At 34.3% G+C, this 12,946-nt stretch overlaps 1 protein-coding gene across 3 annotated transcripts in view; it reads right to left on the reverse strand.

Annotated features, from left to right (window-relative positions):
* The window catches only part of LOC138707891 (ubiquitin-conjugating enzyme E2 H), a 131,344-nt gene that overhangs the window by 102,686 nt on the left and 15,712 nt on the right, over nt 1–12,946 (reverse strand). For all 3 annotated transcript variants that reach the window (XR_011334417.1, XR_011334418.1, XM_069837933.1), the window contains exon 2: nt 8,423–8,499. Coding sequence is in view for 1 of the 3 variants with exons in the window: in XM_069837933.1 (XP_069694034.1) it covers nt 8,423–8,499 (77 nt within the window). In the remaining 2 variants the exon portion in view is untranslated. The remainder of the gene's footprint in view (nt 1–8,422; nt 8,500–12,946) is intronic.

A 12,946-nucleotide genomic window follows, 5' to 3' on the forward strand; every position in this document is an offset into this window, starting at 1 on the left:
ATCATGTCCCTTAATAAAATAGCTTCACCAACTTTTGAGGTTGCGAGCCGCCACTGGTTTCTGCTGACGTGATTTTTCCATCCCCTCTCTCTTCTTGAAGACAGTATTGATTGGTTTTACTTGGAGTACTAGGTCATTCGCCAAATCAGTGTAATTCTTTATGTATTTAGTATAGAACAAGTAGCAATTATTTTTCAATGTATCATCCCCCCCCCCCCCCTGCAAGTATACATTTTTCCATTATTTTACAAGCTAATTCCTGCAGAGAAGAAATAATTTACCCTAATGTCATGGCAGTTTTGTACTTTTGTTTCTGATTGAAATATGTCAAATATTAATTTAATAAAGTACCGTCATATTCTGACATTTTTGTTTGAATTTTTGTTCAGACTGTACTTATACAGAAATTCATACTGTACTTCTCTACTACCACCAAAAAAGATAGATAAAATTGAGGATTGTCCTTCACTGTGCCCTGATGCAATGAAACAAACAAGAAGTAGAGCCGAACCTATTTCATTAAACATATTCCATTATGCCATTTAGCCGAGTATTAACTGTATTGAAAATACATATTGCTAAAAGCTTTTCGGCAATTTTAAATCAAAAAGTGAAGACAGTCAGTTCTTGATCTGAGTTCAAAACAAATGAACACATTCTTATTTACTGAATGATAACATACTGATGGTGGTTCTGGTAATGGGGGTTGTCATTTTTTGTGCAAATGGAGTTTTGTTCCCCAGGCGAACACAGAAGTTAAATTCTGCAAATGGATATGCAAAAAAACAAAACAATACTAGCATTTGATGTGATGTATGTGTGTAAAAAATTATTTGCAATAAAGGTTCACAGTTTAATTTTCACTTATCTGAAAACTGATTTTTATGACTTATCTCTCTTTACCCAAACACCATCGATATTACAGTATGTTAAGTGCGTAAATACAAAATTTAAAAGTATAATAATATATTATACAAACTCCACTATAATAAAGAAATTCAAAATCAGTATGTGTCATTGTATTTGTGTTTATTTCCTTTCCCCTTCACCAAAGCCTGACCCAAAATCATTTACAGGTTCTGAATCATCTGTAATAACTAATAAGCATGGTGTAACAGCTTTGTTCTCATCAGATTTATCTGAACAAATTTTTAAGTGCTCCATTTACTCTCCTATATTAGAAGGCTTGAAAGTATGCTATATATTACACCTTGTACAATGGGCAAGGTAAAAATTTTGTTGTTATTCTGTTCTTTAAAAGACAGTATCAGCAGCAGCAAGCCCAACTATTCTCTTAACCCAATCTTCCTCAATGCCATGCACAAGGCAGAATGCCATCCTACAAACTGTTTTCTCTAAACTTTCCTGAAGAGTATGTAACGCATTTAGGATTTGCCAATGAAGAATCATCTGTTCTTGGCCTCTTCTTTTTCATTGGAGTATGTTTGATGTTACACTGCATATAAATATCGTGAGATGGTTTCTTACTATCATTTAATTAAATGTATTGAAAATCTGGTTCAGTCTTCTATTGCGAGCTTATGGAAGCAACCTCTCCTGCATCTGAAAGTTATTGACAAGGAATTTTAGTTTACTGAATTTAGTGAGGAGTATTTTATAATGACCACACATTGCTGTACCTTCTTGAATACCCTGCACACTTTTTTCTCCGAAATGTACAAGTAAAAATATAAGTGCACCGCTTATTCGAAATGAAGTTGGCAACATAACCCCATTTTCCTCCTGTGCGACTCCTAAGGTGATAGCACATTCCATTATCTTCGCGTGCAGGGATTTCAATTGTTAACAATGTTAAATGACGTTTGGATTAGCAGTACATGTGTCAGAATCAAGCTCAAGTGTGAAAGGTTTATGGTTTGTGTGTTATATTTTCAATGAATCCATGATGCATAGGCACACATATCACTCCGTCTTGTTGAAAAGAGCTTCAAAAGTGCAACATCTCCAATCAGCTGGACGGAACACAGGACATTTGTGCACCGTATGGAGAGGTGAGAGTGGAGACAATGCTTGGGTGACGATGATGATGATGATGACGAAAACAGTGCAGAATGAAGTTAATAGTGTTAACGATATTTATTGTAACAAACCATGCAGTATCATACAAAACAAAGGTAGTTAATTTACTCATGGATGTTATTAATGTTGCAGGATATCGTGTAAATGACTGATTAAGCAGGACAACACTGACATCTGTGTAGCGTGTGCACAAAGGATGGGTTTGAAATGTGTCTTGTTCCAGATAAAATTTATTGTTAGCTGAATAGTATTTGAAGGGTGCACGGGAAAAATGAACAAGGTCACAATGCTGTTAAGGGTGATGTCATTATCTAATTCACTGTATTACTTCAAGCTTTAGTGTTATTTTTACCAAAATTGGGAAAGGAGAATTAAAACCACAGATACACTCATCATTTCCTCCATTTCAAGTAGAAACACCAATAAATTTTGCAGTAATATACTGGAATAGATAATTACCTCGCCCTTAATGGAAATGTGACATTGTTCATTTTTCCTGTGTACCCTTCATTTGTATTTAATAGCTTTTAATTTGTAGGGAATACATTTGTTGAAACTGTAATTTTTCTATTTTTTTTTTTTTTTTTTTTTTTTTTTTTTTTTTTTTTTTTTGGTCTTTCAAAAGTGGGATGTGCAGCTTATTTGAAAGTGCAAGATATTCGAGAAAATACAGTATTTATAATAAATCCTAATATGCGATCATGTTTTCGAAAACAATCTACATACCTAAATAGAGGCACATAAGCTGCTGAACTGAAAGAAAAATGACTATAGCAATTAGTTAATTTTAATGATATCATATTTCTTACCTACAAGGTTCTGCCTAACTTTTTGCAAGAATAGTTCTTCTTGTGCAACTTATATGCTTCATTCCAGCTGCTGTAAGTTGTAGAATTTTATTTCTTCGCCACAAACTTTCATGATCACATTTCCTTCGCTTTGCTTTTGGCACAATCTCTTCAATATTACTAGTACCAGGCATGATAATGAAAAAATAACTTGTTTAATTATTTCACAATGAAACGAAATGGTACGACAATGTATTTTCCGCATTCTCCTTCCAAGCTTACAACTGATTAGTAATGCTGCCAATTGAGCACAATGAAAGTACAAGTGAAGAACTTCCCAAGTTCATGTGCATGTTTATGACTTGGATATTTCTTGTCTTTGGTCAAAACTTGTACTCGTATATGTTTCTGCTGGGAAGAACACTGAACTGACTTGGTCACTTCTACATTGCGATGTAGCCTACGCTCATGTTATCAGGGAATTTTTGGTGGCCATATCCCCATTAAAAAAAAAAAAAGGCCAACTTGCTCAGTTTGTATTTCGCTCGTTCAATTCTCTTGACAGACTTTCCTTTCAAATGGAGAAAAGAAATAGGTTTACCATCTTTGTGTGCCTATCCAAACATGCATTTCCAATATATATTCAACTCACAATCTAATTTCTCCAGTCTTTCATAATTAAACAGTACATTTTATCAAATGAAGATGAGAAACGCATTTTTGTTCCAAACTTCTATTGAAATCATTTTTTTTCTCGAAATTACGAAAGCTAAATTATACCAACAGAGTCACATACTATTACTCAAATGTGGTTATAGTAATAAATTAACAACTTCAGCATTATAATTTATGTATCTATGTGTGTGTATTTATGCTTGTAATGTATATGTTTAATGTGTGCGTATACTTTTTCTTTCCAGCAAGTATTATGAAGAACAAATGCATGTCAGAAAGTATGCCAGTTTGTTATCTTTGGACACACATAGAACTAGCTGAACTTTTTCATAACTTTTAACAATAATACATCTCTACATTTCGGCATATTGAAAAGAAAAGTCAAGGTGATTAGAGAGAGAGAGAGAGAGAGAGAACACTGGAAAAACAATATTTCTGTACAATAAAATGTGAAATGTTATGAAGTAATTTTGCCCATATATGGTGGTGCACGTAATTTCTGGTTGAAGGTAAACAAAAAAATAAGTGAAATAAAAAACTACAAGTAATGCTGTGAACTCTTGTAAATTAATGAAATAACATCATTGACTAACAATAAAATAGCTAAAAATTACAAGGAGAAATAATCATAAAATCACTCTCAAGCACTCAGATTTATTACCTACTAATACGTGAACACACATAATAAAAATGGGAAGTCACTGACGTGGGGGAGATGTAGTGTGCAAGACTTGTGCTATGGAGTTGTGCTCGAGCGTGAGTTCGAATCTTGCTTGGGCTGATTATTTGGTTTGTTTTTTTCTAGGGTTACCAGATGAAAAAAAAGCAAGACTTTTATTTGAAGAAGCAGGATTTTCCGCAAAAAGGCATGACATTATAACACGACATGTGATGTAACGCTTATTTTCAGTATTTTTAAACACGGTAAATCGTTAGTTTTAATAGAGAATGAAACTGATATAAAACTGTAATGATCACTACTTAGAGTAACTATTTAAATGTACAGATTAAAAAAAAAAAAGATTATAACTTGTTTAATATCCTGATTTTTGGTACTTCTCTGATGACCCAATCTGTTAGAGCAAGGAATATTGTTTGTCATCCAGTAAATACTTGTGGAAATCCACATAAAACAGATGTTTCAAATTAAATATTACAAATATAACTCCTCTAATTTACTCCAGGCATAGAAGGTTTTTCTTCGAGGATTGACGAGAGAGAGAGAAAAGCAGGAATGTCCAGCGAAATCTGGATGTCTGGTAACCCTAGCTTTTCCCAACAGGCAAATGTCAGGTAATCTCCTGGCAAATATGGATTCTTGTGGCCAAAATACTATCTCACTATCACCAATTCCAACAATGGTAGATAAGTGAGCAGGTGATACAGCATCATTAAATAACACAATTTAAAAATTAAAAATGAAATAGTATCAACATTATTTATCACATTCAATTAGAAAACTTAAACACTACTACACTAGTTTAGCTCAGCAGAGGACACAAAGCATAAAGTGATCAATAAATAAGTGCTGTATCACTACAGAACTGACACTAAAGTCAATCTTGAGCAAGGACTGAAATACTTCATCACTGCATCCTTATACAAATTATCAAAGCTCTTCATTAAAAAACAAACCAAAAGTATTAGCAAAATCGTAACAGTTAAAACTCCACGTTTTTTCCCTTCCTCATAAGTTCGAAAAAAAATATATGTTAAAACATACAGTAATTGAGGACCGTTTTAACAAAACTCAACAAACGCCATTTTTTTCGAAATGCGGGTTTTGACGGATTCTGGTCAATTGTAATGAGAGGAAAATGATGGAGTGCTCATAATATCACAAAACTCGACATTTTCCGTCGAAAAGAGTGCCTCAATGTAGAGAGTTTTCACAAAACTCAACATTTCCAGTTCTTAAATTTTCACAAAACTCAACATATCCTCTAACTCAACATTTCACCCTTATATCATGTTTCACAAACTAAAATATTTTACAAAAATATAATACATTTGCATTTTGACAACAGTGATACATTTCGATTCTCAAATATTATATAATATTTTGTTGTTTCCTGCGTTAATTCAGTATAAATCTGGCCACTGTTGTAAGTGCACATATTCTGCTAGTAATGATGAAAAATGGATAAGAACCCTAAGTATTCAAAATCCGTTCAAACTACTGAAAGGGGTAAGAAGAATAGGAGCAGAGTAGGCCTATGTTAATCTAAGGGTAAGAAATATACAGTTGCGCCTAAAAAAATGACATTCATCTAAACTAGACTGTAATCATTGAGAACAGGGAAAAAAGAAAACGTGCTGCAGGTTCTTTCTGCTTAAATGATCTAATTAATTTTCGAAACAATTTATGCAGAAATAGTACAAAAGTTGAACAGGACAGTTTTTTGCTAAGCTATATGAAAGTTGATCTACCTAAATGGCGTAGAAGGACTTCAAAAAGCTAGAAAGATTTGTGTCTATTTCATGCTTCGTAAGACGTGAAAACAGAGATGATTTCCCAGTAGGCTTATGTGCTGCTACGTTTAGAAAAGTGACAAGTATGTTATTACGACATTGAAGGATTACATAGGTAATTTAGGAAAAATGCTTACTCCCAGAAAAATCCACAAATTTAACTCTTAGATTGTTTTCAGATTCTTGTGGGTCTCAGAATAAAAATTGCATAATGATTGCTATGCTTGTTAGTTATCTGGAAAGCTTCAAGCTTTTAAAGAAATTAAACATTTATTTCATGTCCTTGGAAAGCTATAAAATTATGTCTCCAGGCCGTATGTTTCGATTGATAGAGAAAGAGCTGAGAAGACATGAATACATTACATTGCTATAAGAGTATTATGAAATTATGGCAATGTTTGGGGATGTAAAAGTTTTGGGCAAAGACTGGCATAGGCTACTTATGATTTAAAATCGATGGCAAAAAATATTGTAAAAGCCAAATTACAATTTAAAATGTCAGAGATGAGAGTACTTACGTACCAAAAAACTTGTAAGAATCGTGTAAAGTGTTATGTACAAAACATATTTTTTAGCACTGTTTAAACCAAGAAAGGCAAGTGCTTCTGTAATGTCTAAAGCACCTGACCTTCCACAGATGAACCATATCAGCAAAAGCAAAGCTAAGAATGTGAGAAAGTTAACGAGTTACTTCCATAATGCTATTTCGGAAGAGGGCTAGTTATTTTATGACAAAGTTTTAAAGGGATGTGCCAGAGATTCTGACAAGAGATTGGCTTAATAATGAACCATTGCACTGAGATTATTCTGCACGATTTTGATTTTCAGTGATTTGGGTAATGTATTGCACAAATAAAAATATTTAATTCATGAAAATATAGAGATCCTGAAAGTCAATATCAAATTTTGAAGGAAAAGAAAAAAAGGCTTGAAATTAGGTTTCAGTGTGTACAATTAACTGGTTTTTTATTCAGTAGTACTTAAGCATTATTTAAAAATACGTATTAATGATCTTGATGAGGATTTTACCAGCTACGAATGAAAAATAATTAAACATTTTAAGGTATGTGCATTTAAAAAAGTGGATATGTTGAGTTTTGTAAAATTCTTAACTTTTGTCATATATATATTTTTTTTCAAATAAGTAAGGTATCAATCATAGTTGCACTTTATGTCAATTAATGCATCTCTGAAAAAGAAAAATTTCTATTTTTTTCAGAATTACAATATCAAAGATGTGAGAATAAACTAAAAAAGAACGTTTCCTGTAAAATTTTTTAAGTGGCATTTGTTGAGTTTTGTAAAAACAGTCCTCAATTTAACTTAGCATGAATAATTACTCCACCATAATTAATTTCCCAATTGAAAAACTGGTACAGATATTAAATTAAATAATAATTTATTTAACAAAACTCGCAATGCCAAGGTTATATCAGCGTCACCAGACTGCCGGAATTTTGTCCCGCAGTAGTTCTTTTACATGACAGTAAATGTACTGACAAGAGCTTGTCGCATTTAAACACACTTAAATGCTATCGACTGGACCAGGATCGAACCTGCAACCTCTGGCACAGAAGCCCAGCACTATACCGACTGTGCCACCCAGGCTGATTGTACAGATATTAACTTATAATTCAATACATGGCAATCATGCCTTTGCAATTCATTTTATCAAGACAAATAATTAAGCCACATCACAATTACTTTACTGCAGTTCAGTGAGGTGATTTTGAAAAAAATTAAGCATATACTATTGAGCCTATCTACTGGTGTGAGAAATTTTCTCTAGCACTCTCATACGGGCCAAGCAATGTACTGTATATTCTTCTGATCTGTTGTCACCAAACTTCCAAAACCACTACAAGCTTAATGTTTTCTGTTGTTACTCTGACTTCAGTTAGCCTTTGTGTGATTTTGTACTGTGACAGTGTGTGTTCTAAGTGATTTTTCTTTACTGGTTTGTGTCTTGGTTTAAGACGGTTTTCAACATATATGCATGTTCAGCATAGGATTTTGCTTCCTTTATTCTATGCACTATTGCAACTACAAATTTTGCCAGAATATCAGGTAAGCCTGTCAGATACCAGATGCATGAAGTCATTTACTGTATGGTCCATATCTTAAATGTATGAATGACACATTTAGTACACAGAATAGGAACACCATAAAAGAGATGAGTGATGCAATGGGCATCTCAGATGACCAACACACCTCTTGTATGGAACCACCATCATCGTTTACCAGTACTGCTTGCGGGAGGAATGGTGGTCATCAGTTAAGGTAAGGGATTTTCTCGAGGTTTTCTTATACATAGTAGACCTATAAAATTATATATACACATACACAGGCACAGGCATAGGCATTATGAACACAGCATTTACTTAAATACTTGATCGCAATACCAACTTCTTACTAGTAACCTGTGATAAGAAATAAATCATACTTACTTCCCCGTGGTCCGTAAAACTTCACACAGAATTCATTGAGTCCACCTAGTATGGTAACTTCGTGTTTGCTTTCGATCCTGGAACTCGTTAAGGAATAGTATAACAATGTTATACAAATCTTTAAAGTTAATACACATTTTTTCCAGTGATATGTTCGCTATAACAACCATTCTCAAATAAACCCAGTCTCTAAGTGTGATGTGTTCTCACAATTTTGGTTGTAGCTGTTCTAAGAAAGATTTTTCTTACAGTGAACACAGTTTAATTTGTAAGGCTAGTAAGTAGGGTAATATTTTCTTTGCATTTATCTGTGTATGAAAATAAAAACAGAATAATTTAATATTTTTTTTTTTTTTTTTACAGATGGCAGCATAATTCAGAGCATGACTTCCAGTTTTTCAAATTATGGTTATATAACATACATAATTAACTTACTCTTCAAGATTTCATATAATTTAATGTAGTGGAACTGCTACATTTTTGCTGTAACTAGTGTGTTAGCTGCTATTTTTGTTTTCTTTGCAACAATATCCGAGGAAAACATACTCAAATGAAAAAATTAGGACCCATTCTAAAATGGACGATGAATTTGGTTAGTTATATTAATACGAATTCTAAAATTTGTTAGTGAATGTAGGATTAAATTTTATAAGTTGAGAAAATGCAAAAGTTACGGGAGTCCAGAAGATGGAACCAGTAGAAAGCCAAGAGCAGAGCAGGAGGAAGATGAGTAGTAGATACTGCTGCTTCCAATTTTATTGTTGAAATCACTAAATACTAGTTCACAGGATTCTAGGGAATCCCTTATTAAGAATCAGTCTAATTCTGCACTGAAATTTACTAGACCTCTAAAGACACCAAGATTAGTTAGCACCAACTCAAATCCTCTACAGAATCTTACACAATTTATAATATTCAGATATCAATTGTTCTTAAATATGATACAATTATTAAAAAAATCTGAAATTCTAATACTCCCTCTCAATGGAAGAAAGTGACCATCATTCCCTTATATCACTCACGAAAAAATATAACAGTGAAAACTGTGAAAACGATTGTAAATAGACAGACTAAATTGGTACCTGGAAACAAATAATACAATCCACTCGTCACAAGTAGGATTCAGGCTACACCACAAAACTGAACAATAAGACGTCATATTCAATCAGAACATTAAGGGCATTCTAGATAAAGAGAATGTTATGACAGCAGTTTTTGTACATTTCAAAGCAACATATGATTCAATGTGGAAATTAAAACTCTTGGAAAAACTAAACCGATCTGGTATTCACAGGAAACTACTGAAATGGATTAAATTTTCCAATACTACTGTACAGTCAAATATGGAAATACAACATTAAAAAACAAACAACTTGAAGTTGGACTTTAAGGGACTATTAACCAATTGTCTATTTAACATGTACACTTAGTGGCAAAAAGAATGGGCCGACTCTTGGTCAATAGAAATGCAAAAGTTCTATCGCGCGGTTCACTCGTGTAAACGTAACCCACTGCAAGGCATTGCTGTGATGCCTCTTCATTGAAAGTCGTCCGTCTATAATGTAGTAAACCTTACGAGTAGTGTGTGGCCCAGTGGTAAGAAGTCTGACATCCGTACCGAGGTTGGGAGTTCACCTCCCGGTAAGGTAAAATTATTATTTTTTATTTTAACTTTTACTTAATTTATGAGTTTAAATGTGAAATGGAATTTGTTAACAAACTTCGTTATGCCTGCCTTATAAAAATATTATTGCCCATCGCCTGTGGGCTATTAATAGGTGAGACCTGGCCTGTATAAACAAATATACTTGTTTCACATCCTAAAAAACCGGACGCATATCAAACACAAATAAATAATTAAATTAACAAAAACAAACAATTTTTTAATATATTGACAAAACAAGGCCTGTGGTGGGGACTAGTATCTCGTCCACAAACCACCTGCGTCAACAACTGCCCTCATTCTGGGCGGCATGGAGTCCACAAGATTATGGAATAGGTCTAAATTCTTGGCCATCTCCTCCCACGCATCTATAACTTTATCCCACAATTCCTTAGGTGTCCGAACGGGTGGTTGTTCTGCCCAATTAGAGCGTAGGATCCTTTTGACTGCAGCCCAAAAATTTTGAATCAGATTCATATCTGGTGAATTTGGAGGCCTGTCGACTGGGTCGACATCATGCCTCCTTGTAAACCATCTTTGAATCTGGTTGGCAGTGTGTATCCAATGATTATCTGCTGGAAGAAAAGTGTTCCTTCTGGATATCGTTTTCGGGCGGAAGGGACCATTACATTTGCTAAAATGTGTTCGTAGACTCTGCCATAGACCGCCCGTGGATGCGTTCCAGAAGTCCTGCCCCATCGTATGACATCCATCCCCAACACGCGACCCTCACGCAACCTGACTTGTTAATAATTCGTCTCACGAAGTGTTCATCGTATCGGTGGCCATTCATACAATAAACTAGGACAGTACTATCGACGATTACCTCGTCGGAGAAATTGACATTTCTCCAATCTAAGTCCTGTTGGAGAGTAGCATACGCAGAATAACCTATGTGAAGCAGGGCAATTTGTTATTGTTTCTGTGCCATCTTCAAGCGTAATGACGAGACAGAACGTATTTACAGATAGCAGTATTGCTTGAAAGAGAGAGGGAGGCTTATTATTTATTAGAGTTTGGGCATATTCTAAGAGATATCGCCACATAATTATAGCTTTGCGAGACACATATGATGGCAAATTTGTAATTAAAAAAAGAAGGTTGGGGGAGATTCGAACCTTGAGCTACTACTATCAACTTGTTCAATAGACCAATGCCGTAACGACTTACACTACTGTGACTGTTAATATTAGTTCTGCATAATACGTGGTTTTCCTGTTCATATTCGCTCCGGTTGATTTTGTATTTATCAATTTTATTATTATTTCACTCTTCAAGGGCCCTGATGTATCTAGAATCAACCCGCCATTCGATTTTATTACACATTTTAGACTCTTAAACAAAATACAGCAAATTTAAATGGTTTAATTATGTGTTATCTGGTGAACTATGGCTTTGACGAGACGAGCATGCGCAATGTTATGTCTCTGGAACTTAGAATGTCGGCCGGCCCATTCTTTTTGCCGCTAAGTGTACAGTCTTAGACAAAAAAATGACTGGCTGCCATATGAAGTCCCCTTTAGAAGACTTCGGTTGTTTCTGTGAGAGCTTAGGTTTACACGTGAAGGAATTGCTCATGTATGACTCCACTCTGTTTTCCTTTTGTTTTCTTCGTTTGTTTGTTTGTTTGTTTGTTTGTTGCTCCTTCTATCTGTTTACAGGTCAAGTGTTACGAATAATCTATAACAAAGATTTATTCAAGGAGTAAATTTGGTTCGAAATAAATATTCTTTCTCCAGTTGTGTGAACCAGGCGCTGCCCAAAGTGGACTTAGACAAATTTACACTACAGGAGAGCAAACAGTTTTTCTGTCTAAGGCTGCACACAAATGATCTAATACACAAACTATCTCAATTATCTAACATAAGTTGTCTTCTCTATGCTGATGATTTGGTAATATGGGCATCAATTCATACCTAAGAATAAAAACGTCAAAACTGAAAAAATACCAAATGAAGCATTAGAGTGGATTCATCAATGGAGTGGTACTGAAAATACAATGATAATCATTCTTACAAAGACAGTCTGCCAGACTTTTCTTTACGTCACATACTACAAAAACCTAGAACTGTTTATAATGATGTAGTGGAGCACACAAGCCACATTAAATACCTTGGAGTTGCTCTAGGTCCAGACAGTCGACAAAGACTCCATATTGAGGATGTTGCAGAGAAGACCCAGAAAACATCTAAATATTACCAAAATATTGGCAGGCAATAAGTGAGGTTGTGCATGTAGTACTTTAAATTTCACACATAAATTATTTTCAAAACGTTTAATAAAATATTTCTACGAAGTTCTTATCACAGGACCAAATCGGCGAACTATGAAATTACAAAAAGTTCAAAATCAAGCACTGTAACTTAAATCACTGGTCATGTTTTGCTGACTGACAACCAGAAAGTTCACTCCGAAATAATCATAAATGTTATGAAACTTCAATAAAGCATGAATTGATTACCAAATAACCATTTTCTGCCTAAATATAACAGTGGAGGAAGAGATTAAAGACAAAGGAAGGATTCCTACAAAAAGTACTAAGCAAGGAAATAAATATGCCATGTGAATAAGTTTCATAGGCCATTCCTTATCTCGTGAAACCTACCTGCGCATCAGGGGAAGAAGAAAGTGGGCTGAAAAGCTTCCCTCCGTCACTACACTTCTACTTATAGCTAGCGAGCTCACTTATATCCACCATAAGGTTCTTACTATGTATACAGTACACGAAAGCATTTGGTTTCAAGAGATAACGTATGACCTATATCCCCATAAAACCCACTTCAAAATACAATTTGTGAGACATCTTACAAAAATGAAATGCTATCAGAACTGCTCCTAGTCTATGCATTGGAGACTATCAA

This window comes from Periplaneta americana, chromosome 10 (assembly GCF_040183065.1).
Source record: "Periplaneta americana isolate PAMFEO1 chromosome 10, P.americana_PAMFEO1_priV1, whole genome shotgun sequence".
NCBI classification, from domain to species: Eukaryota; Metazoa; Arthropoda; class Insecta; order Blattodea; family Blattidae; genus Periplaneta; species Periplaneta americana.